The sequence below is a fragment of the Halichoeres trimaculatus genome, unplaced genomic scaffold, assembly GCF_033239565.1.
Source record: "Halichoeres trimaculatus isolate MK-OKI-2021-1 unplaced genomic scaffold, fHalTri1.1 fHalTri1_scaffold_13, whole genome shotgun sequence".
Lineage (NCBI taxonomy): Eukaryota > Metazoa > Chordata > Actinopteri > Labriformes > Labridae > Halichoeres > Halichoeres trimaculatus.
Window position 1 is genome coordinate 14,382,246 of NW_027437191.1, and position 27,654 is coordinate 14,409,899.

Here is a 27,654-nt window from a genome sequence, read left to right on the forward strand (position 1 = left end):
TGACTTTAGTCTGCTCTGTCTGCTGTAATTGTGTTACCCTGTGAGTGTTAGACAGCCCCATGACTGCTCAACAGTGAAGTCAAACACATCAGCACAAAAACACAGCAACGTGCTGTCAGAGGAGCAAGTTAGTGTAGAGAAAGCCAATGTCCACTTTAACAGTATACAGCCTGTAATTTATTTATTTATTTATTTTTTTAAATAACCTAACATTAAGATGCACTTTTTTCTGTTTCTCTCCTTAATTATAAAATTATCATTTGCAAGCATAACATTCATTGCTTAAAGAGTTTGGGGTCTCCTTTGGGAAAAGCATCAAAAAACAACACTAAGTTTGAGATGCATATTCAAACATGTGATGCTTGTGTGTTTATTTACATGTATGTAGTAACACGTGAAGGTGTGGCATCTTCCTCTGACAGTGGAGTGATGAGGTGAGGAGTGGTCACGTGCTGGGAGACTTCGGGCCTATAAAAGACAGGTTCCATGGGTTTGGGTGCAACCTGACTGACTTGAACTTCATCACAGCCTGCTTCTGTGTGCATCCTGGGACTGAAAACCGAACAAAGGTAGCTAATTATTTTTTCTCATCATTTTTAGATCTTTGACAAAAAGGTCATACAGTCCAGTCCTGAGAGTTTTTATGCTAGGAAAAAATGGATCAGGGAAAATGTACTACGACAGACAGAAAGGTGTGTACATATCACCTCATGTACAGCTTATATGTTAGATTGTCTTTAGTTAATCGGTATTTTAAATCATGATATCGACCATTTTCGAAATAGATAGTAGCCATTGAAACAATGTTATTTATACTGATGTTGATAGAAAATCTATAACAACATGCAACCACCAGACAGATAATAACACTCAACGTTTATCACAATAAGTAACACAGATTCAACAGCAAATTGATTGTTGATTGTTTTAAGTTTTAGTGTGCTGCAAATAAAAGCATGTTCAGTGGGCACATAATGACTTTTTCTGCGTTGAGTTATATTTATTATGTAATAAAAGAAACTAAACATGATTGAAATATGAAGCACTGAGATGAGGAAGTTTCATTATTCAGTAACAGTAATTGAATCTGCTGTCACATGAACAGCTATAAATCATTGGCGTGACCAGGGACTCATTGTTATAGCACATTCCTGTCTAAGTGCATCATAAGTCACTGATACAATCCAGAATCAATAAACCATTATGTTCCTGCAGGAGTCACGATGTTTGCTATGCTCATCATTCACTGCATTAGTTAACAATGCTCACCTCTATGTGGAGACAAACAGTCATCATGCCTTTACTAAAGCACTGAAGCCCTCTAGTGGTCACACAGAGAACTGTTTTTTTTCTGCAACCTGTCAAACTCATTGTGACTGTGGTGTACACTCTGTATTTACCATATGAAATGTTTTTTAAATTTCAAGGACCTTTTCTTTTTCTTGCTCTTGCAGGCAGTATGGATGTAAGTAACTCATCAAATTCTCAGATCTCAGCACTGGTAAGAAAGAAACAGATCAATACAACTTTTCTCCTTACTTATAAACGTCAATGTTTGAATCTTTGCTTATGTCAAATGGCCATGTTTGCCACTGCAAGTTGGTGTCCTCTGTCCTCTCCACTCTCTCTCTTCCCCATCACTCCATCCTGGCCCCTGACCCCTCCCCCACTCCATCCTCCCCCTCCCCGCCGCCTCCTCAGTACTCTGATGCTCTGTGTGGCAGCTGCCCGTCCCCTGGTTCTGCCCCACAGCCAAACGGCCTCTGGCCCACCCTGCCCCAGTCTTCACCCTCATTCCCTGCATGGCCAGCACCACCCACCCAGCCCACACCCTGCTGGCCTGGTCAGCCCAACACATCCTGCTGGCCTGGGACACAACCAGCTCCATACTCTGTTCCTGCACCAGCTCCAGCTCCAGCTCCAGTGACACCAACCCCTGTTCCCACCACTCCCGTAGCCCCCGCCCCAGCTCCAGCTCCTGCTCCGGCCCCTGCTCTGGTTCCAGGGCAGCCATGTCAGCCCTGCTGGCCAGGCACCCAGTACCAGGCTCCTCAGCTACCTGCTCCAATTCAAGCTCCAGTCCCTGGTCAAATCCCAACTCCTGCCCCAACTCCAGTGCCAGTCCCTGCACCCCCTCCCTCCTCCAGGTGGCTTGCCCATCCTGGTTGGCACCACAATCCTGGACAGTCAGGGTGGCCTGGCCAGGGCCAAAGCTTTATGCCTCCACACTGGATTCCACCCACATCTGGACCTCTGGTGAGTCCAGCCTGCATCAACATGCACCACTAAATATTCATACTGGGTGTTTGTGCACGTCCTGATTTAAAATGTCATTTATTTAAACCCTTACTCTTTAGAGTGTGCCCTACAACTTGAACCTGGCCCGTGGAGTTTACGACAAGATGATGATGACAATCCTCGGCCATGTCAAACCTAATGCTAAAATGTAAGGGTCTCTGAATCTTTCTTTCTTTTTTAATAACGTGGGTTTTTTTTTTTTTTAAATGCTTCAGGTTTAGAGAAACTATGACACGTTAATAAGTGACAGAGGAGTGTGTGGTTGTCCTAACCAGCTTTGACCTTCTGCAGGTTCACAGTGAACTTTCTGAGAGGCAACGACATCGCCTTTCACATCAACCCCCGTTTCTGTGAGGCAGGTAAACAGGTGCTGGTCCGTAACCACAAACTGGGGGAGCGCTGGGGCCCTGAGGAGAGGGAGCTGAAACCAGGGCCCTTCCCCTTTGCCCTTGGGAGTCCCTTTGAGGTGAGTGCAGAAGAGTGTTGTCTGTAGCACGTTAGCATCAGTTTATCATCACCACTGGAAGTGGGTACGGTAAAACTGTTACATTACCATGCAGCTGGTTTCATACACGGACTAAAACAAGGCTGGCTTGCTCTATGTGATCCAGAAACTGCCAGTAGGTGGGTTTTAGCTCTACTTTCCAGAATAAACATTTGATTCTGCCGAGCTCTATCAGGATTTCTTTGGCTTTTGGAGATAGCCTCAAGTGGACACTGAGAGACACTGTGGTTTGATGGGTTTGCAAATTTGGTCAGAAATGCTTTGATAACTAATAGAAATAATTTTTAAAAAGTTATTTCACTGCTTCCTAACTAATAAATAACTGAAAAAGATAAGGAATTCTGAAAATAATGTGGTAAATCTAGCTAGCTACGACAGCTTGTCAGATGGTGCATTAGCTAACTTTGGTATACAGCTAATATCATTAGTTAGCCACTATGAAGATAACATTGGCTTTGGTTAGAAAGTGATCAAAGTCTAAAATTATCATCTGATAATGTTTCAAGAGACAACAGGCAAACTTAAATTAGCAGGCAAACTTAACATTAGCAACAAATTTATCTCCTGGCTAACATACTGATAGCTATAAGTGGTTTATTGACAGCACTGGAAGTTGTTGAACTCTAGAAGATGGTTTACCTGAAGTGCTTGTAGCTTGACTTAGATGTCTTTTTTTTACTTAAAAAAAAAACATTTTTCTTTATTCATTCATTCATTTATTTAGTCTTTTCAGTTTTTCATAAAATGAGGCACTGGTAGATAACAAGCTTTTCACCCTGAGCATGTGAGAAGAAAATTGACTGCTAAGGGAAATGGTGATTAGCTTTGAGAGTGTGCAACTCAATAACAGTTGCTCACACCAGACAAATAACAGTAACAGAAGCCACTAATCATCGAGCCATGATTGTTTCAGTCGGTAGCAAACACTTTACAGTAATGAGTTGATGTTTTAAAATTCCACACGTGGTGCCTCACTGACTCAGGCCACTTTCTCATGGTTAACGTCAGGCTAACGCTGGGAAAAGATGGAAAGGGTTGGAAAGTCGTTTGTGCAAGCGGGTCCTAGAAAAAGGAGCTGCTGCCCTGCAGGGAGCCTCCTGGAGGTCAGTTGGGGTCTCATGTTGCTCAATAACGTCAATTACACTTGTGCTTTACAGGCAAAGGAGTCACTGCTATAATCTGAACAACTGATGGTTTCACTGTGAGCCAAACCATATTTATTTCTCAGTTAACTTTGTTATTTGACAGAGAAATCAAAAGAAACAAAATTCAACATAATTGTATTTTTTCAGGGCTACAGTTTGGAGATTAAACCCTCTCCAAATGAAATTACTGAATATAAACTTGTTTATAACATTTATAAAGGGTGTGTGTTTGTTTCTGCTCTGTTTTCAGATGAAGATCATGTGCACTCAGGATTCATTCAGGGTGGCAGTAAACAACATCCCACTGTTTGAGTTCAAACATCGCATCAGAGAGCTCAACCAGATCGACAGGATCAACATCCTGCACGATGTTGTCCTCACCTACGTCAACGTGGAGACACTTCCATAGAAAGCTCACTTCACTCACAGTGTGCATGCACCAACAATTCAAAGAGGCAAATCATGGAGACATGCAAAATCTTGGACACACACGCTGTCCATATTTCACATGAGTGTTTGTGTGAAAAATTAATTGTTATGACATGAGCTCTTGTCATGATTTACCACAATAATCTCAAACTACATCCTCTGACACATCTAACCTCTTATTTAAAGCTTTCTTGTTTAACGCAGAGATGCTACTGTTTCATAACGTACAATATTGAAAGTTGTACTAGCTTATTATTGATAGTGCACCCATAATAAGCAAAGGCATTTGGATGAGTTTTATTAACTGTTGTGATTCTTAAATAAAATAATCAGTCTGAGAACTGGTGACATGTTTATTTTTTTATATTATTTCAAAGTTTAAAAACAAGTTTGGGATAAAAATCTCTTACAGAAAAAAACAGTTTGACATAAAAACAAGCTGCTACACAGTGTTTTAGTGATCCAACGTCAAAGTTCTTCAGAAAAAGGTAAAGAAAAAAACACTGGAACAATAAAACCTAAACTGTCCAGACTGAATATGAGTTATTAAAGCATAAAAATCCTGATGGTCATAACCCGACCAACAAGAGTTCCAAATGAGTCAAAACTTCAGGCTAAGTTTTAAAGAATGAACTTTACGTCATTACTGTGGGAGCGTTCCTTAAATTATACTCCTGCATTACTTATGTACATGTTTAGACACATAATGCTACAGACAGACAAACTGACATTTTCAGAAAACATGAAGCACTTTAATGGTATAAAAAAAACTTTTAGAAATGAAAAGCTCTCTTTTTTGTTTCTGCAATGACGCCCATGGGTATTTGGAGTCGAGTTATATCAACAGTAGCAGCAACGACTCCTGCAGCCTGTAGAGGATGCTAATGATGCTTTCCTGCAATCACTAATTCAGGAAAAAAGATGAATTTTTTGGAACCAAATATTGAATTTGTCAAATAAATCCCAATGTGTTGCACATTTCCCCCTAATGTGTCTTATCTTGTTGTTGATATTTGCTCCACTTGAAAAAAACAAGAACCAGACAAAAAAGAGCTGTGACATGAAAACAAGGCAACCATTCAAACAATTTTCTTTCTTTCAGTGCATCATTACCAACGTTTATCTCTCTCAGCAAATATAAACATCTCATCTGTGTTCAGTCTATAAATAAATCTCTTTGTGCAAATTAAAAGCGTGTGATTCACAGAGCTGCTGCTGTGTCTGTATGTGTCTGCTCTTCCCTGGCACACACACATCGGTCTGTCTCCTCAGGTCTTGGTGTCCAGTCTCCTCTCCACAGACTTCAGCAGCAGCTCGGCGTACTGCTCCAGCAGAGCCAGAGCTTTATCCCCCTCCATTCCTTGATCCAGTCGGAGACCCTCACCCAGAGAGGAGGAGGGGGTCTGAGGCAGAGAGTCCAGCTCTGCTTTAACAGAGAACAGACTCCCAGACAGGAGGCTCCTCATTTCTTGTTGATCCTCACTGGGCTGCTGGTTGCATTGAAGCACCTAGTTTGAATGAATACAGACAAACATGGGATGGAAAACAGACAAAATAAGAACATAGATATTTTTCCTCACTGATAGGTTTTAAGATACATGTAAAGCTGCTTTGGCACCTCTTTATCACATGAATCACTTAGGATCAGGGTGTAAATGCATCCACAGTATGTAGTGTTGCTACCAACAGCTGTTTTTCTAAATTTTCACTCTCGTTCCTACAGCACAGACTAAGTGATCAGGGTTTTTATTGAACAGAAGTTCAATTCCTTTAGTCCACTCATAAGTTTGATTTAATTTTTTAAAAATCAATATGAAAACTTCTGCACCAAGCGGCAACCTCCGGTCTAAGAATATGAGCAAAAGCAGAGGTGCTATAATCTACTGTTTCTTGAGTGTTTGCTTGAGTCTGGCTCTGGAAGTACCAGAAGTCACATACACACCAAGCCAAAAAAGCCATTTTCAAAGCATAAATCAACCTATTTACAGCCTGGTTCAAAAAACGTCTCCTGTCTGAGTCGCTAATTTTAGTACCGGCACCCACTGTACAGGGGGGTGAATTCTTTTCTAACTTGGCCGTTTAGAGGATATTAAGATTGCGAGCTCCCCCAATAAGAGGCAGATTTTGACAAGCTGCAACAGGTTTTTTTTTAACCGTTTTGATGTATTCAAAACATAAACTATATAACAGTTAAACCATGATGAGAAAAGTAAACGATCATGAACGTTTTTTGGCCGTTGCTGCGCTAAAAGCCAGAAAACAAAGTTGGTATCTTGCCTTTTTTTCCCTGACCCAACCAAAACATTACGTTTGAGGTAACCCAACTGATAAAATACAGTTTGATAACCTCACACAAGATGAGGATGAAAGAAAGAAACAATTCAAAGGAGGAATAAGTCATTAAAATGTATTTTTTGATCAGTTGCCTGATCCATTTGAGATCACACAAGACTACAGTGTTTACAGAAGTAACATTAAAGATGCTTTGAGAAGGATCTGTTTTGATTGCACTCCCTCACCACCGTCTGGCCTGGAGTCTCACTCACACTGTTGTAAATTACTTTGAGCGAGGCATGCGTTTGTTTTGGAATTGAATGGTGATAGGATCAAAACAAATTTTCTTTGATCAAGACAACATTTTCTGGATACTACGCATCAAGGTGAGGTATTTATCAGTACAGTTACGTAGTGCTATGGTTTGAAACATGACCTCAAGCAAAAGTTGTAGCAGCCGGCTATATGTTAGCCTGGTGCTGTGAGCTATCTGTCGGCTAATGTGACAACAAGTAAACACTGTCAGTTTGTAAGTAGTTTAGTAGCCGTTAATATTTAGCGTAGCTGGCTCTAAGACATGTCTGTAATGTGAAACGTCAGCAAATCCTAGGTAACGTAACCTCACTCTTCATTTTATTGATAGACTCTCAAGTTTGAACAGACCACTGCAGAATAACTGCTGACTGTGGGTTGGAATAAACATTATCACAAACAGCTTAGCCCCTGTGTTATAGTGATCTGTTCTTTTTCTGTCTGACAGTTAGGCTTCTGTGTCCACTATCACTACAAAATTAGTCAGAGAAATCGTTTTCAGCAGAGAAGAACACAGATCTTTGTGTTTTATCTCTTCTCACTACTAAATTTTGTCAGCCGGCGTGGTGTTGTCATAGAGACCAAGATATGCCATAGATCAATCCGGTCCTGGTCGACCCGATCTGGAAGCTAAGAAGTAGCAGTTTAAAACCTGTAATTTGTAATATTGGTGCTAAAAATCTCATTTTAAAGTGTGGATTCCAATCAGGCATATATCTAGGAGAGAAAAATCTTCAAGATCACTTTAAACTCCTCACAGCCCCGTTAAGTATGGCAGAAAGTAAGGCACGACATAAGCAAAGATTCTTATAGTTTAGAAATATTGATCTGTATTTGTATTTTTTGATGATCAGATGAATTTAAAGCGAGAGCCCAAAAGTATCAGATTTTCTTTTTTCTTTTTAGGGGTGATGTGTGGGGTTGATTTCATTAGCATATCACCTTCTGGAGATGCTGGTCATCTCTTAAACAGGTAGGGACCTGGTGCCGAGTCAGCGGGGTTATGAACCTCTGCAGATGAACTACCCAAAATGTAGCTACTTGTAAAAAAGTCAGATCCAAACCCTGAAGTAGAAGTCAGTGTAGACACGCGTGTGTGTTTCCCTGACTGCAGTGAACTGGATCTATGGACTGGAACAGGAAGTATCTTTATGTCTTCTCCATCTCACTTCTGTATACTTCTTTAAGACTATTTTAATCCTCCACATTTATCCTTTTCTCATTTATACACCAGGCACACACACACACACACTCGCACACACAGACTGACCTTAGTGTAGAGCATGACTGTTTTCCTTAGACTACTGTGGAGCTCAGAAACAGCCTGCCGACAGGTTTCCACAGTGATAGAGAGATCTGCAGACAGAGGGATAGAAAGACTCTTTACCCTTTAAGTGGAGCACAGTATGGGGTAAGCATTGTTCACACACACAAACACATGTTATTAAACGAAGCAGACACACAGTAAATACTGAAAAAACAGTGAAGTAAATGGCAGGAAAGACACACACAAAAAGAGGCTGCTATAAACAAATCCAGAGCAGAGAAGACTGAAGAGTGAAACTGAGAAAAAAGGATTTCACAGCTTGTATCCTGCAGCAAAACACTGTGGAGTGGATATCACTTATGGCTCCTGTGTTTTCAAAATGAAACGAGTTGCTGCTTATGTAAAAGAGCCGTTTCCATTTCAGCATTACCTCTGTAGCATTGCCTCTGTTAGATACATTTATCCACTGAGGGAGTGAGCAGTGTGATGATGGCATTCTGCAGAGGAACTTAAAGGATAAGTTCAGTTTATACAGCTTTTACATTGTTAATGAACGAAGTGGAACAAAATACTCACCCAGAAGGCTTTCCTGATCCAAGCAGTGCTTCGGGAGATATTTAGATCCAAAATCGTGCAGCGGACCTCCGTAAAATGGGATCCATCGGGGCATAGACAGCGCCGCTCCTAAAACTGCATTAATCGTCCAAAAACTTGTGTTTTTCACCAATATTCCATCATGGTCGGCTCCGGGTTAGTCCTCTGCTGCAGTCTGTGTCACTCCAGACAGCGCTGTGTGGCTGTACTGGCCTCTGAACTGACGAAGACTTTGTTTACATTGCCCCTCAAAGAAAGGAGAAAGTAGAGTCAGCTCTCCAGAGAGTACTGCGCATGCGCCAAGGGGCAGAGGTAAACAAAGTCTTCGTCAGTTCAGAGGTCATTACAGCCACACAGCGCTGTCTGGACGACACAGACTGCCACAGAGGACTAACCTGGAGCGGACCATGATGGAATATTGGTGAAAAACATGAGTTTTTGGACGATTAATGCAGTTTTAGGAGCGGCGCTGTCTCTGCCCCGATGGATCCCATTATACGGACGTCCGCTGCACGATTTTGGATCTAAATGTCTCCCGAAGCACTGCTTGGATCAGAAAAGCCTTCTGGGTGAGTATTTTGTTCTACTTCATTCTATAAACAATGTAAAAGCTGTATAAACCGAACTTATCCTTTAAGTTAACATATGCTCAGTTTCTCATCCTCTCAGGACCTTGTTTTTGCCATTAGAAAGGTTTTTAAAAATGTCCCTATTTTGCAAAAAGCTATCCTGTTGTCAAACATTTAATAGATGAGTCTTTGCTTATCGGATGCTGACCTCTTGTCCCCATTACCAAGACCAAGGACAGAGCTTTTGCCATTGCAACCTCACTGCATTCTTTACCAATCTTGCACAGTACGTCAAGCATTTGCACTGGTGTCTAACAGCAGTGTAGCTTCCTGTCAAATGTGCTGTGTTAATATGGATATTGTTTACTTTCTTGTGATTACACACTAAAATTTGCAGAAAAAAACTAGAGTTCATGCTGCTAAGTTTATCCCCTGTCCCTCCATCAGTGGACTCACTGTTGTAATCGCAGTGCTGACAGCAGGAGGGCACAGAGACAGACGGAGGAACGGGACAGACAGGCCAGAAGGATGAAGGCGAGCAGGGTGAAGAGATGCAGCGATGAAGAGGAGGAGCGGTAGTGACTGACAGGTTAGTAAAGGAGCTCTGGGAGGCCACACCTGGCTGTGGGTCAGTGCTCTGTATGTGGGTCTGTTCAGGCACCAGAGGGCACTCTTTGGTTAGAGCTGGCTGTGCTGGCTCCTTGGCACTGAGGAGAAGAGTTGGACACATGTCAACTGCTGTGATGACTTTTTTTGGAAAGTAGAGAAAAAACTTTTTCTGCAAAGTTTTTTAAGTGAGTCATTAAGACTTACATGTCTGAAATTGAACCTCTTTTTGGCTTCACTCGGGTTGAACTTGAAATAGTTGGATCGACACGTAGAGAGAGCCGCCTGCCCAGTGCTAAAGAAAACAAGATTAACACATGAAACACAAGCACAAAACACGACCCATCACCAGCATTTGTTTGTCCGTCTCACCTCTGTGTCCTGATGGAGCAGTAGCCTCACATCCTGTACTGTTAACTGAATGATTCGACCCTCTCACTGAGCCTCCAGACCAACATGAGCTGGTCATTGCGTCCAGGCAGAGGCTGCGTCGTGGGCTGAGAGGCTGTTTTGGAAGCGGGATGCGAGACTGTGGGAGGTTCTGGGTGAAAGGAATGGGCGAAACAGCAGCCATGGGGTGAGGATGAGTTGGGGAGGGACTGTTTGATTGGGGACATGAAAACAGAGATGATGCAGATGAGGCGGTGGAGGGGAAAGCAGTGATGGGAGATGAAGTGAGGAGAGGCTGGATGTCCACCTCGCCACATGAACTCCTGCCCCTGAAGGAGGGGGAGCAAGGCGGAGTGCTGATGTTGATGCCTTCTCCCAGCGAGGAGGAGCGGCTGCTTTTGGCTGTAGAGCTGGCGGTGGGGCTCATGTAGGAGTGCTGGGGCTTGAGTTTGGGGCTTTCCCAGGGCAGGGGGGACCGAGGGGACTGTGGGGAGCCAGAGGAAGGGGAAGACAACTGGAAGGAAGGTCTGGGGGTGTTGGGGTCCAGGAAAAGCTGCTGAGGTCTCTTGCACAACTCCCTTTGGTCACTAGAGGGCTCTGGTGAGTGTGGAGCTGAAGTAAAAATAAAGAGTGGGAATTGATTTGACATTTTTGACATCAAATCAGCACACATTTAATTATGCTGTTTAAAAACGTAATGAATAAACTCTGATTTTCATTGTATAAATTCATTATTGCAAATTGCAGACACTAACCCAAACTAATTTGCACATCTCTCAAAGCCCTCTGGGAAATTAAGTATACAGCTTCTCAGTGAATAATACGACCCAGATGTAAAGTTATGAATAAAGAGCACGATGATAAAACTCACAGTCTGAGATCAGGTTCTGAACAGAGTGGGATTTCTGTAAACATGACTCTCTATCAAACGGAGCGGGACCTCTGATTGGAGGAGTGGATAACCTCCACAGGTGGGAGCCTCTCTTCTTCATGAGTCTGAGGGTGGGAGCACTCTCCGCCTTTGGTGAGCTGACCCTGCAGAGAGAAAATCTGTTTGAGTCAACGAAACACTTTATCTGCACAGTTGCAAACAAGGTGGATATATTTGCATGGGTATATGTAAATCCGGCAACTACTTTTGTCTACTTTTATTTATAATTTATCTACAATTAACAACAGAAATGTTCCATTATTCAAAGTGTAAAACTTTAATATTGTTGCGTGACCTCAGAATTCGCTTTTTGAAAATCTGTCTTCTTTTGCATTCCTGCCACATAAACTTCTTAATAATTTATAACCCATTTTTCACTCTAATAAAACCCTTTTGGAGATTTTTGATCTCGTGGTTTATTAATACAAGTCCACCAAAGTAACACTTTGTCCAAAAATAAATCCCATTTTACTCCTTCTGATCTTTTTCATACCTTTGCTCCACCATCCTGCTGGGGGACACGGGGGTCTTGTCTTCTGTGTTTCTGCTCTGGCTATCATCCATCATGGGCCGAACTTTGAACACGGGAGGCTGAGCAGAGTTGCAGCCTTGTTCCTTCCCGTGAACTCTGGCAAACAGGGGCACAGCCCTACACAGAGAGGATGCACCACAGGGTTGAGGGAGCAGGTGAGGAAAGCACGCAATGTAATCAGCTACAGAGAGATTACAGAAGAGTTCAACATGTTGGAAAAAAAAAACACTTTTCACATTCCTGCAGAGAGTGGAACAAGAAAAGTGTTTTCACTTTCATGTCTGAGCCGTAAATCTCAGACCACAGCTGGCAGCCTCTGGGTTTGGTTAAGCATAAAGAATGGAAATGCTGAACAGCTAGCTTAGCCACAAACTGTTCCTGCTCATTACACCCATAAACCTCCGCATTTTGTTCATTTTTTCTCAGTTTAAACAAAAAGATATGTACGTCAGTAAGGTTTGATGTCATCGTTTGAATGAGTCAGGTTGGCTATATGTCCATCCTTTGCTAAGCTAAGCTAAGTTAAGCTAAGCTATGCTATACACCAGCTGACAAAAACAAGATAAAGTTATTTTTTTTGTTTTGTTTGGTTTCACACTACAGTCATTGTGTTGATTAAACAAAGATAAATGTGTTAACCAGTGGCGGCTGCTGGTCAGTCAAGGAGGGAAAGCTCATTTTTCTGGCCTACATCATGAATTTGTTTATTTATTTAAACGTAAATTCTACCCTCCATGCCAGCTTCCTAGCAGCTGGAGCTGCAACGTGAGACTACGACAGGCTGTAAGTGAGAGTGACAGGGGGAGAAGCTCCGCAGCTGTAGCTGTAGCTGCTTACTGGTGAAAAGAGAGAGAATCTTTAGACACAACGCTCGTGGTTTTTGAGAAAAGTAAACTCGCTGGGGATCGATAAAGCCTTAGGATCAGTCCAAAACAACTGAATGTAAAAATCAGAAGGGTTATACTTCAAGATCGCTGACTGGCTCATTTCACTGTCAATCAAAAAGGGATTCGGCCTCGGACAGATCATCCAATCATCATGCAGAAGCCCAGCGTCCAGGCCAGCCCACTGCCTCATAGACCCCCAGAGACGCTGAGCGTCCGATGGGCGGGACACAGTCCAGCGTTTATCCAATGACCGTCCAGTTTCCACAGTGGAACAACCCACTCTATGCTTCCCCGCTGAAGTCAGAAGACGCTCAGCATCCGACTGTGTTAAAGCGCTGAGACGCTGCGGGGATGAATGAGAAGGAGGTGGAGCCAGTTACCTGTGATAGGAGCTGATTCTGAACAAAAGATGAAGGAATTCTAGCGCATATTTTGTCAATGAAATGTACACACAGCAGCACATATCACCACTTTTTTGGGACATTTTAGGGGAAGCTGAGCTTCCCTTGCAGTCTTAGAGCAATCGCCACTGGTGTTAACCCATTGGCTTTAAGGTTGTTTTTCCATGGTAGCTATAAATGTACAAAGCGAAGCTTGGTGGCTAAAAGCAGTAGCTTCATATTTAGCATTCATGGTAGAGTCAGTATTCTCATGTACTGGCTGGAATAAGGGAAATAAATACATACATATATGATACACTCATACTGTGGATTAATATCTTAAAGTATTCAATGCAAATTTATTCTAAATAAAAACAGAACACTGTATACAATCATCCAACACACATAACATTAAACAAACACAGTTGTCATTTCAATCTGACAGCTTTGCTTCACCAGAACGCTCCACAGATGGTTCAGCAGAGGCGTGTGTGTGTGTGTGTGTGTGTGTGTGTGTGTGTGTGTGTGTGTGTGTGTGTGTGTGTGTGTGTGTGTGTGTGTGTGTGTGTGTGTGTGTGTGTGTGTGTGTGTGTGTGCATGAGTCCACATGGGATGGTAATTATAGCTGTGAGTCCACACTGGACTGAAGTGGTCAACAGTACCTGTTATTATGTCCTCTGGCCAAGAAGCGTGAAGACATACTGAGCCTGGGGACTCTGCTCTGCTCCGCTGTGAACAGACATCACGTATTATCAAAAAAATACTACAGGGATAATGGAGACAGTAGCAAAGAGATGTGATAACACTCGGTGACAGAGAGAGCAAGAGTAAGAGAATATTATTATACCAGAACAAAATAGAGAAATTACTTTTATTAGATATAAATATGGTACAAGAAAGACGAGAATAGGCGCTTGGGTATTTTTTGGAGAGATAAAAAACATTGAATCTTTAATTTAAAGATACACTAAAGACAAAGTCAGCTTAGCTTAGCTTAGACAGGAAATAATGGGAATCTTATGCCAACAAACTTATCTGTCAGTAAGAAAATATGTTTAAAGCTTTAAAGATGTTTTCTTTTGTCCGAAATCTTTGTGCTATAATAAAATAATTTTACAAAACAAACAAGATTTTTAACCTGTCTGACTGGAGCTTTCTGTCAGTGTTTCAAAGCTCTGCTTGAGGAAATCTTCTTGGCTGTGCTCAGCAGTGTCACTAACTGTCCTCAGAGCCCAGTCCATACTCGTTAATTCTGCCTTCTGCTCCTCTTCCTCCGTGTCTTCATTCTCCTCATCAGAGCTGTCAGGGCTCAGGGACTCTCCATCAGCAGAATCTGAAGCATTAAAGACAAAAAGACAAACCTGAGGCACGAGGGAGACAGCGAGAGAAAGAAACACCTTTCCAAAGCCTCCTTGACCTTTTTCACATCCACTGAATGAGGCAGGAAGGTCCTGGATAATCTTTAGCAAATGAACAAATGGCACAACGCCAAGGCCTGTGTGGTGGAAATGTTTGACATGTTATTATCAGGTCTGAAAGTGAATAAAACCTCAGCCTTCATAAGCTTAAATCCCACACGACGGGTTTCTGCTTCACTGTATGTTGAAGAGATATCAGGGCTTTCATGTATATTTCAGCTTTCATCTTAAATCCAGCACTTGATACACTTTGAGGCTTGAAACAGAAAGCTCTGAAATAAAACATACAAGTGTGACTTTGATATCAAATTCAACATTCCTTAAACATTATTCTTTTCATTCAAACTGAATCTAGCATCTAATTGCCTGCAAGATTCAATTCTACAATAGGACGTTAATCCAGAGCTTCAGGAAGAAAAGAAATGACTAAGATGAACTGTGTGTAGATTTTTATAGGAGTGTCTGCACACACAGAGGTGGCCTTAAATGTTCAATTCACAAATGAATTCTGAGAAAACACCAAACAATTAAACATTTCTCTGAAACTTGAAGAGTTGAAACCACGACCTTTGACCTCTTTTCATTCTGTAGTTTCTTGTTTCCAAAATCATCCCTGTACTAAAGAAAAGCCTTTTTGTTCCCTGCCCCTCTCACACAGTACCATCTAAAAAACTATTTAACCTCATAAATGAGGAGCTTTTAATGTTTTCACTTCAAGGTAATATCTACTCAGTTCACTCTGTCTCTGTGATTTAACAGTTTTATACTTTAGTTTGAATAGAACTCAAGGCCATGTGTTAAATTTCCTCAGTGTCAACTTATTTGTTGCTGTTGATCAGAGTAAAGCGTCCCTGCCAATGGGACAAAGCTGGTGCAGTGTAGATTAAATGAAACAATAAGTGTGTTCCTCTGAGGGTTTTCTCTTTTTACGTGTTTTGCTGCTGTCATCAGTGTAGGACCTCACCATCCTGCAGCTGGTCCGGGCTGGACACCCTGCTGTCATAGTCCAAAGAGCAAGCGCTGTCTGGACTGCGGCTCTCCTGGCTCTGGCAGCGAATCCCTCGGCTCTGCATCCTGCAGTGCTGCTCCTTCACTTTGTATTCGCTTATGTTTGAAAACAGAGGGAGGCAGACAAAACAAGGAACAGGGGTGAAAGGGGAAAATTAGAATAAAGAATACAGACGTTTGTTCTTTAACAGAGTGTGATCCTTTCTGTGGGACTGTGAGTATTCAGAGGAGATTCACCTGCTGTGGAGACTTGTTTGATTTTTGTTCTCTTCAGGGTACAGCACAGGTCCATCAGTCCCCCTGATGCCCTTGGATGGTTGGGAGGACAGCCAGTCTGCGTGAGGCCAAGGCCAAAGCCTCTTGGCTCTCTCCTCCAACTGCAGCGGAGGAAAATTAGCATAACATCTCAATGTTTCTGCTACACGTACGTGTATCCATACAGACATTGTGCTGCATCGCTCTTCTGGGCATTTGTTGGTGAATACCTCTGGCTCCTGGAGGCTGGACGTGCTCTGTCGCTCTCTGTCGTGGCGAATGGAGTTGGGGTTTTTCTTGTGAGAAAAGGAATCCAGCTGCCTCAGGTCCATCATGGACTTCACCATCACTTCCAGAGAGCCCATCCGGTTAGACCAGCGCCTGCGGGGTCGCCTGGCTGGGTTTGGAGTTACTTGGGTGGCATCAACATGCTGGAAAGAACAAACAGGTAAAAGTTGATGTAGTGAACTTTGATGTATTTTAAAAAGAGGTCAGAAGGTTACACCCTAAGAACACGAGGGTGTCTGTTTTCTTTTGCACATCAGTCATCTCTGTGATCTAATTATGAGCACTTTCACTCTGAATGCCTATTTCAGGCTCATTTTATTTCGCCTTAACCACTTTTCTAACTCGGCAGGATATTTCTTCTACGGTGCATCATGGGGAATTTAATCTCTGTGTGGTTATGTAAAGGCAGAGATCCTCTAAGCCACTTCAGTCCCTCTGAAGTAATGACAGAAACCACAGACTGTATAAAACATGGACGTAGTCTCCACAACATCACCTCTCTGTTACTGAAATGGAAAATGAAGCAAATTGGCTATCACGGCCATATTGTAAGTGGCAAGGGCTTTGCGTACAGGTATAGGTTAATTTCTGCTTTGAAAACAGATTTTTTTGGCTCTGTGTGTACATTGACTGTATATAGACAGCGTTGCTCTGTGGCTCTGCCATTTACCATTGCCCCCGTCACAGGTGCAGCCATTAGCAGCCAGAGTCTGCACAGTCAAGACTGTGAGGGATTCTGGGAGAATCTGAGTTGGGCTGGGTGACAAAAATAATACATATATTTTTTCTTTCGAGGTCCTAATCACTTCTTGACTCTACCTCCCGACATATTTTACTATCCCTGAAAAAATACCCAAGAACGGCAGCTGCTTATCATCGTTACACGTGATGTAAAACCTTGTTTTTAACCTTGTATAACTAATAAAAATGAAACTTTTTAGAAAGAAGAGGAGTTGAATAGAAGGCAGCCAAATATCTTCAAACCATCACAACAATCGGATGTGAGAAACATTTCTATGAGGTGTATTCATTTTTTAAAGTTTGACCACAGCCCATCTGGAATGACTGGAGAGACAGATTTTTTTTTACCCATGTTGCAGCCAGCCACCAGGGGGAGCAGTTTTTGTGGCAACTTTACTTTGACCTGAGCAAGATGACGATGTCCATTTTTATATAGTCTATGGGTGTGTATGTGACTTTCTGTACTTCTGGAGCCAGCCTCAAGCAAACACACAAGAAACAGCAGGATTTTAGCACTTCAGCACTGTTTCATATTCTTAGACTGGATGTTGCCGCTTGCAGAAAACTTAAAAAGATGTAAGCCTAAACTGTTCATCTAGCACTTACTGAATGTTAAGTACCGTTCATGAAAGCTACACGTTCCTTTCAGGATAAAAGTCAAGATGCCGTCCATATTTATGTCATCAGTGACAATAAAATGCAAAATGAAAAGACACTTTTGAAAAGAAAAAAAGTAAAAGCACTGAGATATGGTCAACTAATGTTAGATTTCAAAAAATATAATACTGATTCTAGATGTATATGTTTATGATGTTATGTGATGTCTTTTCCCACCAAAAACAATAACCAACCTTTGTCAGCGTCCAGTCCTGTCCTTCATCTGAGCAACCTGTTGTTTGGGAGAGTGCACAGATCAGAGGAATGAAATTATCTGAGCCATGCTTGTTTGTTTTTTGAAATGTGTGATCACAGGAAGGAAAACAGCCAAGATAACTCCTCGTGGAAAATTCTTCATAAAACAGGTGGTTACAATCTAACAGACAACACATACTAACTCTGACTCACTAACCACACAGACCACAGTCAGCACTGAGTGTAACTACCTGTGTCCTCCTCTCCAGGGCTGCTGTCAGAGGAGGTAAGAGTTGCAACGTCCTCTGAGTCGATGTGGTTGTCATTCTCTGGCCCATCCTCGTCCTCGTGCTCACGGTCACTGTCAGAAGACAGCCCTCCCAGAGTGGGAGCACTGTACACCTCCCGCCTGACAAAGAGTTTGACGTGTTAGAAGTCCATGTGTTTAAACATTGGCATTACCCTGATAAAAAAGGTTTTGTAATGACAGTAACCACTGAATGTCCCTCTGAGAGCTAGAGGGGGTGTTTGCGTGTCCTCACCTGAGGCTGGAGGTCCTTCCAGGTGATGTGTTTTGATTTTGTTGGAGCTGGCAGAGCCTTTCTCTCATGCTGATTGTCAGTTCTGGAGCCAGGCGCCACACAAAGATACAGCTGGGAGATAAAAGAATTCAGGCATTAAAAATTCAACATTTCATCTCAGCTCGGCTGTTGAGGAAACTGTCTGCAAACACATTTCCCCGCTCATTTCCTCTGGCAGCAGAGGTTGGGGATGATTAGAATTGGGTAGAATAGAATAAAACTACTGCTTTTCTACTGTTGTTTTATTCTGGTGAGCTGTTCATATTTGGATGGCTCATTGTTCTTACTGCTGGGAGTTAAATATAGAAATAATCCTTGTTAGTCCCTCAGAAAAGAGACTAAATTATGAATTCAAGAATAGTGGATTCCCTCCAGTCTGTTTCAGAGAAGAGGAGTTAAAGTGAAGTCACCAGACGGCTGAGGACACAACGGTTTCTCACCTGTCACCTGACACGGAGATCAAATGTTTGCAGTCGTTGGTGAACTTAATCCCAGTAACCACCTCTGCAAAACACAAAACATGGCTTCAGGTAATGATCACATAGTTAGAAGGGTTTTCTCACACATAAGAGATGTGTTTTTGTTTTCTTACCAGAGTGTCCAAACATGGTGGCGACACACTCCCCCGTGAAGAAGTCAAAGATGCTGATGTTTTTATCGGAGCAGCTGGTGGCCACATACTGACCGGATGGATCAAGCTGGACCTGTCACGAAAAACAAAAACATTTTTTCCATCATTATTCTGTACATTCAGATAATAACTGACGTTTCTGAGTTTGTGACTGCAAAGGAAAATGTTACCCTGAGCAGACTGCCGTCTTCACTCACAGATCCTTTGTAGAGTTTCTTCTGTTTGCCGCTGCTGATGTTGAAAATCCTGAAAGCAGAGGGAAAGGGGATAAAAACAGTCTAACAATTGGATCTCCCTGAAAAGTTCTCGTTCAATTCCTAACCCTGCAGACTTCTGAAGGGCACAAACCTTCCTGTATGCTCACCTGATGCAGCGGTCCTGACAGGCGACAGCAGCGTACTTGGAGGTCGGATCAACACCCATGTCGTAGAGTGTGGATTTCCTCACATTGTGGTGTGAACACCTGAACTCTGTTCCTCTGTCAGTCTGCAAAATGGCATTTAAGGAACAGAATCTCACTCACAAATAATCCCTGACGTACTGATGGAGCACATTTAATGTATATCTGAGTCAACGTCACCAGGATGTCCGGAGAGAACTTTCATTTCTTTAAATGGGAATTTTTTTTAATTCTATTTCTGTTTATGTTTTCCATTTCTTTATCCCTGCATTTGTTTTGGTTTTGTAAAATTCCAAGTAGATTTTTGACCTTAGAAAAGATCAAAAACCAGAACTGTAAAGTCTGAGTGAATTCATTTTTACATCTAATTATCTGTTTCCAGACACTAAATAGTTGGGTCATTTTGGACCGAAACGCGACCGCGGTAAACGAAGGTCCGTTTCTCAATGGATTTGTCATCTAGGAGGGCTAAAATACAATTTAGCCAGGGTGTGTTTTTTAAAAAGGCGGGGAAATTTTTTTAAGAGGCCAAAATCCAAAATGGCTGTCGTGGAAATGATGTTTTTAAAGGCTCAACCTACAATGATGGACAATACATGTTTTCAGACCTTATTTTTGGTAAGAAATACATATTTCTGGGTAACATATTAATTTGACCTTATTTCAACCTTCAAATTCAAGATGGCTGCCACTTTTGGTGTTTTTTTAGGGGTTTTGGGGGGAGTTTTTCCCTTTTCGGGGGCATTTTTTTTCAGTATTGTTACAGAGTCTCTATAGGGTTATAATGGAAGCTCTGCTCATGATGAATTGAATAATATACAGTTGGAGTTCACAGAAATAACATCTGAAGTTGATAAAGCAGATGTTTATGTGTAAACAACACTTGCTGATTGTCCATTTCCCATTCAAAAGGACTATGCAGAAATGACTTTTCAGGTCTGTGTCACATTTTTTTGGCTTTTTTTAAATTCTTTTGCAGTTTCACACCAGTGGAAATGAAAAGATTCCTTTATTTCGCTCCCATTTAAATGAATGGAGATTTATCATCACCCTGGAAACTACTGGAACAAAGACATATGTGTGATATCACAGGGAAAACGCAGGCTGTTTTCGAAATATATCCAAATATGTTGGAACAAGAGATCATAACCCCATGAGGACAACCATGTGATCCCATGCTGAACAATGCTCAGTAAATTGTGTTCATCCCAGTCTTTTTGTGTTATATTACCCTTAGACCTTTTGCCAGTTGGCTTGATTTTAAATTTCCGTTCAGAGGAATAGGAAATATTCTGTCATGAATTGTCCCTAACTACAAGTGCATTAAAGGCAGAACATGGAGTACTTTCCAATTTGAAGTCACTCTGAAGGTCTGCTCAAAGGAAATCTGTGTTTGTTCATTAAATTGTTTACGTTAAAGGCCTAATTCAGAACCTTCGGGAACAGGAAATGATGCCAGACGCAGACGAAAGATGCTCATTTACAAGATGTCATGACATCTTTCTTCAGTCTGTGCTCAAAAAATGAGTGGAAGCAGAGAAGTCTTTCCAAAGACTAACAAGCCATTGTTTATTGTTCATTGTTCTTCAGACAACCTCACGTCTATGACTCACTGCAGCAGCCCGAATCGTGTCTTACGAAGAATTTTGTAAATCTGACCAAACAGAAAATTGTCCCAGTGACCCAGAAGCAAATTTAGATTCTGCCTCATTTAGTTATACAAGTTTAAGCTCAAAAGCTCCTATTGTGGTTCAGCTGTTGAGATTTCCTCACACGCATGAGATAAAAAGAACGTGTTCCTGTTGTTATGCAAATCAAGTTCTTAATCGAGGGACTAATAAAGAGTTTTAATCATGGGTGGTGGAGTCACAACTCAAGCTGAAAAGCTTGAAATAGAGAGAGCGTTTATGTTTAGTGGCTGTTTTATCACCCTGACCCCAACGTGTAAATAACCAAGTAATACACAAGTGTTTTATTGAGTTTATGGGAAGATGAACATGAGGTGAAGAGAGCTGATAGATTGGATATTTCTCACCTTGTGTGCAGTGCGGAAATAAATGCTCTTGTCTGCTCCACAGCTGATCATCCTCACCTTGTTGTCATTGGCTGTAGACAAATGAGAAATATCTAATGATGACTTTTCAAACTTAGGAGGTATTTTTAAAGGCTGTGAATGATGCAAAAATTATTCAATCAGTTTTCCATTACAAGTAATTTCAAAGGAATTTCAACACCAGGAGACCTGTCGTCAGTGTAAACTATGGTACTCTAAACTAAAACTCAAAGGCGGTTTATGATGTTGGAGCAATGGCTGGGAGAACGAAAAGCACACCACAGAAAGGGCCTCTCTCATGACAAACAGAGCTCCACCTCAATACACATGTATAGTTGTCTTCTATTATTTAAACAAACATCACTGCAGGAGGAATAAAAGAGGGACTTTGTGTGCGACTAAATGGAGATGAAAGAGAGGATTAAGCAAAGATTAGCTGTCAGATGTTGACAGCGTCTCTAGTGGCTCACCAGCAAAGCGGACGGCTGTTATGGATGAAGAGTGCTCATCAAGAGTCTGCACCAGGCTGTAGTCATCCTCAGCATCCAAGACGTGAATCAGGCGGTCCCTGCTTGCTGTGGCCAGCAGCTTCAGGCCTGACAGTAAATAAAACAGCTTAATCACATGTAACATACACAGGCAGCACACAAAAAAACACACACTGAAGCACACACACTGACCTGTTTCTGGTTTGCTGTACTCAAGACAGAGGATCTCAGCATCATGGGCCTCCACTTTGAGAACCTCCTCCATGCTGTTCAGGTCATAAACCCTTTGAAATATAAACACACATTTCTTTATATATAGGATAGAAGTCCCCTTAGTGCGTCATCAGTCTGAGTTTCAGTCTTGTCATCCTACCTCAGCATCCCGTTACGATCTCCAGAGGCCAGGTGTTTACCGTCTGGACTGACACAGATGGTCCTGATGCCTGTCCTGCTCTCTGCTGTCTGTCCATCCCCAGCTTTGTCTGCATTCACATTAGCCATGCATTCTGGATCCAACAAGGCACTAGTGTTTCCATCAATGTAGAGTATTTTCAGAAGGTCCTGCAGAGCAATGCCAGAAGCAGAAAATTACTCATCAAAGGAGGAATCTGCTGATGTAAAATGTCAAATATTTTTTTTGTCCAAGACAAACTCACATCGCTGAGGATGTTCTGAGAGTGAGTCCAGTTGTCTGTGCGCCACAGTCTGATGGTGTTGTCGGCTGAGGAAGTGAGAAACGCTCCTGATGTCAAACCAGCACCAAATTCCCCGGGAACATCTGGAAACATCTGGAGAAAGATGATCATACTGAAATGTCAATCTAATGATTTCTAGAAGTATCTATGAAGGAACGCCATACAGTGGATTAGCATTTATGCAAATGTATGTATCAGTATCTTCCCCTAACTCCTCACAAATGACCTTCCTACTTTCAAACTCCCCTGTAACATGCTCCCTGCAAAATCCAGTCAAACTCCCCAAAACTCCTCTCTTACTCTAACTTCCTTGCAACTGTCATTAAACTCCCCTCAAACTTTACTTAACCTGCTCTTTTACTGTGCTTCAGCTCTTACCTACTGTATTGACCCCAATAAAGGATGACCCCAATTATAAGACAATCCCCCTCCTTTAGGAACCAAACTTCAGAAAAAAGACTCTGATAACAAAATTTTACTTAGTTCAAAGAAACTATTTTTAATTTAAAATCTAAGAAAAACATTAAAATAATAATTAGAGACTGCTTTTATTTTTGGGCTTGAAACAGAGTCCTGCACTGGGTCGGGTACCCACAAAAACAGCTGATTTGCGGGTGGTTTTTAAAACCTTTTTTTCTCTGGCTTCGGATCTGGGTGGAAAAAATAACATGCGGGTCGGGTCGCGGGTTTTAGTTTGACACATCAAAATTAAAATAATAATAAATTCAATAAAATAAAAATGTAAGTTATAAGCTGGTTGTAAGGCTGTGACCATATAGATTCTGGCTTCAAATCCGTAACATGGTGGAAGGCTGAGCCACGCTATCCAGTTCTTATAATACATCCATGGTTGTGACATGATCACAGCTCGTACCTGCTGAGTGCCGCTTATGTCTGGACAGAAAGTAAGTCTACTATTACACACGTAAAGGTCCTTTTAAGAAATTAAAAGTTTAAAAGCATTAAACGTAAAAAACGAGTGATTTTACAGTTGTTTGTGAAAAGATCACAGAGGGTTGATGATGGAGCTGAAGTCAGGCTTTTATTGCTAGAGTTGCTTCATTCGGTGCGTCGTTTACTCATTGGCATCTGAACTATGGCGAAATACCGTTCAATTTTCAGACAGTATGACCCAAAATGATTACTTTAAATAAGGTTAAGGGTCGGGCTGCGGTATTAATCGGGCTGATGCGCGGGTTTGCGGTTCAGGTGCGGGTTTGTACGTCCCTGGGTCGGGGCGGATCCTGAAAATTGGACCCGTGCAGGACTCTGGCTTGAAATACAAACAGTAAGATTTTCTTTCTAATACAATTCAAATGAGAGGTAATGATCATTCCTTTGCTACGTTTCTCAATTAACTCACACACCCTCCTGTCAGTGTCTTGTAAACACTCACTTTGAGGTCCATGATAACGTTTTCTTTTATAGTTTGCACACTCTTTTTGGCAGCCCAATCTTTGGACATTATACTCTATAACTCCATAATTTTTGGATCCCTGACTGTTAAACGTCTCTGCTGCATTGATCATCATCATCTTAAGATTAGCATCACAACTCCACCTCAGTTGTCCGTGAACTCGCCCAACTTTTGGTCCCCTTTGCTCTCATCTCTCCATTGCTCCTGTCACTGCATCTCTCCTGTGATTTGGATCACTGCAGCCACTAAGAGGTTACTGGTTTTACAAAAATCTGGCACTCTCCGTCACTTTATTTCCAATGAAAAAACCTTATATTCAGGTCAACACGGTACGTCCTCTCTGTCTCCACCCACCCCCCCTGCCCAACTCCCCTTTAACTCCCTGCTCTATTTTCCCTTAAACTCCCCAATTCTATTTTAAACCTCTTCTTAATCCTCCCTGCTCCTTCAACCAACCTTCTAACCTCCCTTCAACCCCCCTTCTTTGCTCCACAACCTCCCATCTAATTCCCAACTACCTCCACTCTGAAGTCTCCTCTCCTTGATGTCAATAACTGTGAATGATTAAAGTTATTGGATTTTCTAGTGTCCAAAAAGTTCAGAATATAACACACTTAAAAAAAACTACAGAATATTTTTATTTAGTGGTTATACGCTGTAAATCTTCCTTCAATCGATACTCAAAATTCAACCCACAGAGTAAATAACTCTGAGTAATTGAACCTTTGGTCTGTTTTAACTTCCTGTGTCACTTTGGTCAAAATGTTGTGTCTCACAGGTTTCCTGTTTACCTCCAAGTCTCCGACACAGGCAGCGTGGAAGAGAGCAGAGTGCACCTTCCCCACCCTGCTGACATCTCTCACATCCCACACATAGAGACTGTGGTCGTTATAAACACAGCTGAGCCAGTGGCTGATGGGGTCATAGGTCACTGCGATGGCATCTGGGTAACGGGCATCTGTCTTAGTGTAGAATAGATGGCTGGAAGGATAGAAAATGATAGAAAAATAGAAAATTCACCTGTTACTAGCTGATCAAATCTTTGGATCAGTCTGCATTTCCAATACAGCGCCCGTCATTGTGCTTCAGAACGCCTCCTCAGAAACCAGTGGGTGTTGGCAATGAGTCCATGTTCTTTCATAGTTAATCAACTTAAGTTTGTGGCTTTACTTTTCAAACTACATCTTCCTAAATCTCAAGACAGGGACTTACTTTCTTGCCTCCTGCATTCAGAGTTTTTCTGTGTAACAAGGAAGAGATTTGTCTGCAAGTCACAGATGTTGCTGCAGCCAAACTGAACAGAGTCAGCAGAATATTCATGAAACACCCACACCGCGATCCCCTCACTCAGCCTGCTGAAACATCTTTTTGTTTCGCTCTGGTTATCTCACTAGTCATGATAAAAAAAATGTCACAACACGTGGCACATTTAAAAAAAAAAATCACTAATCACTAATGCAGATATTTTTGCTGTTCTTTAGCTTATACGAACTCATTATAAAAATAAATCAGTTTATCATCACAGACTTTGATGCACAGACTCCTAAATCAGCTAGGCACTGTAGAACTGCCACCTGATGGAAGAGGCGCTATGAATAGAGAGTATCTGATCCTGCAGTGGATCCCTGCCAGAGTAAGTCCCTGTTCTCCCTGAGCTCTTTCTCACCTGGCATCTGTGACGGCTGAGACGTCAGCGCCGAGAGGATGTGGCCGCGGCAGCGTGCAGACAAAGTGCAGGTCAACCGGACTGAAGGCACGCACCGTTCCATCTGCACAGCCACAGAAGATCAGGTCCTCAGACAGAGTCAGACACTGAGCGGCGCCCATCTACAAAGCAGCAAACAATACAGTGTTTCATTTTCAAGATGTAAATTCAGTATCTGCAGAGAAAGACAAACAAACACAGGTAAGCTCATAGGAATCCAGCCAGTCAGACAGGACAGAGGTTACAGAAGGTGCCAGTGGAACATAAAAGCGTCCTCATTGGAAAAAGTCCAAATATCCTGTTCTTCTATCCTGTCCTCCTTCTTAATCTCTCTTTGATCCTCAGACAAAACATATGAGCAGGACCTGCACAACTTATTAACATACAGCAAATTAAAGGTCCCATATTGTGCAAAAACCACTTTATTAAGTCTTTTAGTGAAATTTGTGGGTCTTTGGCTTTCCTCCCAACCCACAAAATGTGATATCTAATGACAAAACCTGTACTTAGTAGTGCTTATGAATGTAAAATCCTGACCTAAAACGAGCCGTTTAGAATTTCCGGGGTTTGCCGACGTCAGCGATTCCCTTTTTTGACCAATCAGGAGCAAGTCTGACCTGATTGTTCCACCAGAGCAGATGCCACGAAACCCCCTACCTGCCCACTCCTCTCCCCACTGCTGAAGAGAAATCTCTCCAGCAGCAGCTGTAAACAGCCACATAGTTCCACGCACAAGCTTCCCATCTCAGAAGAAAAGAAGACTTAGTGGCTAGAGTTCATTTACGAGGGAAACGTGCCAGCTACACTCAGTAAAACTGTGCATGTGTGTGCTAGTCACTTCACGGCCGACGGCTTTTCTAACTTTGGACAGTACAACAGAGGGCTAGCTAATAGACTGGTCCTGAATTCAGGCGCATTACCAACCATCCACCAACAAACCTCGGACCCTGGAAATGTGAGTATTTTAAATGCTGTGTGCTGTGGAGCAGATGTAAGAGCTTTTCCTCAGTGTCCCCCCTGTCTCTGTGTTAGCTTCAAGATGCTAACTTTAGCTGCGGTTAGCCTGTTGTTTTAGCCTGTAATGTTACGATTAACGAGCTTCGCTGTTTTCTAAACATTGTGCACTCAGAGCTTGTGGCGCCGCTCTCAGTGACGTGGAAGAGCGGAACGGTATCAGCGGTGGCTCATTTACATATGAAGGTCATGCCCACTAAATCAGAGCGTTCTGAACAGAGGGGCTATGAGAGCCTGGAAACAATGCTGCTGTGCTTGATTTATTGACTTTTTGGATCAAAACATGTTACAACCATTTCATGAAGACATCAATGATCCATATTAAACTGCAGAAAAGGAGCATAATATGGGACCTTCAAAAAACTACCATTTGTAATTTATATCACTGAAAAGGTGACTTTTTCTTGAAAGAAGTTACACCTTAAAGGTTAAGCAGTGATTAGGAATATATCACTCTGACACGTGGTAAAATAATCTGGAAAATGGCTCAAACAGCCTGTTGTCACTGTTTGTTGCCTGCTACCAGTCACTCACCTGTAGGTCCACCCATTTGTCCAGCATCCTCTTGCTGTCAAACTCACACAGCAAGCCGGAGGAGGTGATGCAGAAGGTGGAGTCTGATGTAGAGCCTCGACCGCAGGCGACGTCACAGAAGAAGTTGTTCCTCAGCTCTCCCAGCAGCCCCGAGCGGCCCAGCAGAGGGACAGGAGCACTGGCCTGAACACCACAGAGGTGAAACTTTGACTTCTGGATGCATATGTATTTGACTGTCATGACATTTTACAACATGGGCATGTGAAGGACTTCTTGCAAATAGCTTTCTAAACAAAGAAAATCAGCTTATCTAGCACAGGCATTCTTTGAAATAAATTTTTCTTCTTCATAAGTAAGTGGTAGGGTAAATTAATCCTCCAATTTGAAATAAAACTACAACATCAAACACCGCTCAAAGAAAACAACAATGGATGAGGGATGATGCACACTCAATA

At 42.1% G+C, this 27,654-nt stretch overlaps 2 protein-coding genes across 3 annotated transcripts in view; one reads left to right on the forward strand and one right to left on the reverse strand.

Moving 5' to 3' along the window:
- Nucleotides 1-511: 511 nt before the first annotated feature.
- Nucleotides 512-4,636, forward strand: LOC141802139 (uncharacterized). Its single transcript, XM_074685599.1, has 6 exons — nt 512-569; nt 1,455-1,501; nt 1,702-2,256; nt 2,358-2,446; nt 2,590-2,764; nt 4,199-4,636. Exons 2-6 carry the CDS (start codon nt 1,460-1,462, stop codon nt 4,355-4,357), a joined length of 1,020 nt encoding a protein of 339 aa, XP_074541700.1. The 5' UTR covers nt 512-569; nt 1,455-1,459; the 3' UTR covers nt 4,358-4,636.
- Nucleotides 4,637-4,810: 174 nt separating this feature from the next.
- LOC141802356 (mitogen-activated protein kinase-binding protein 1-like) overlaps nt 4,811-27,654 on the reverse strand; it is a 29,303-nt gene continuing 6,459 nt past the window's right edge. Inside the window, exons 7-33 of one of the 2 annotated variants that reach the window (XM_074685900.1) lie at nt 27,200-27,382; nt 25,613-25,773; nt 24,738-24,927; nt 22,491-22,622; nt 22,208-22,395; nt 22,027-22,118; nt 21,817-21,942; nt 21,329-21,399; nt 19,258-19,379; nt 19,064-19,139; nt 18,855-18,966; nt 18,703-18,766; nt 18,224-18,334; nt 17,933-18,090; nt 17,681-17,718; nt 16,031-16,231; nt 15,783-15,922; nt 15,502-15,641; nt 14,258-14,452; nt 13,782-13,848; nt 11,814-11,969; nt 11,261-11,424; nt 10,372-11,001; nt 10,207-10,294; nt 10,012-10,100; nt 8,234-8,319; nt 4,811-5,885 (exon numbers count right to left, since the gene is read on the reverse strand). In XM_074685900.1, the coding sequence (XP_074542001.1) occupies nt 5,646-5,885; nt 8,234-8,319; nt 10,012-10,100; nt 10,207-10,294; nt 10,372-11,001; nt 11,261-11,424; nt 11,814-11,969; nt 13,782-13,848; nt 14,258-14,452; nt 15,502-15,641; nt 15,783-15,922; nt 16,031-16,231; nt 17,681-17,718; nt 17,933-18,090; nt 18,224-18,334; nt 18,703-18,766; nt 18,855-18,966; nt 19,064-19,139; nt 19,258-19,379; nt 21,329-21,399; nt 21,817-21,942; nt 22,027-22,118; nt 22,208-22,395; nt 22,491-22,622; nt 24,738-24,927; nt 25,613-25,773; nt 27,200-27,382 (4,020 nt within the window). In that variant the 3' untranslated portion in view covers nt 4,811-5,645. Of the gene's footprint in view, nt 5,886-8,233; nt 8,320-9,849; nt 10,101-10,206; nt 10,295-10,371; nt 11,002-11,260; nt 11,425-11,813; nt 11,970-13,781; nt 13,849-14,257; nt 14,453-15,501; nt 15,642-15,782; nt 15,923-16,030; nt 16,232-17,680; nt 17,719-17,932; nt 18,091-18,223; nt 18,335-18,702; nt 18,767-18,854; nt 18,967-19,063; nt 19,140-19,257; nt 19,380-21,328; nt 21,400-21,816; nt 21,943-22,026; nt 22,119-22,207; nt 22,396-22,490; nt 22,623-24,737; nt 24,928-25,612; nt 25,774-27,199; nt 27,383-27,654 lie in introns of both variants that reach the window. The other variant, XM_074685899.1, reaches the window with a different exon arrangement.

Coding starts and splice junctions, on each gene's coding strand:
- LOC141802139 (XM_074685599.1), top strand. CDS start 1,460: ATGGATGTAAGTAACTCATCAAATTCTCAGATCTCAGCACTG. Junction 2,257..2,357: donor CACCCACATCTGGACCTCTG/GTGAGTCCAGCC, acceptor CTTACTCTTTAG/AGTGTGCCCTACAACTTGAA. Junction 2,447..2,589: donor GTCAAACCTAATGCTAAAAT/GTAAGGGTCTCT, acceptor GACCTTCTGCAG/GTTCACAGTGAACTTTCTGA.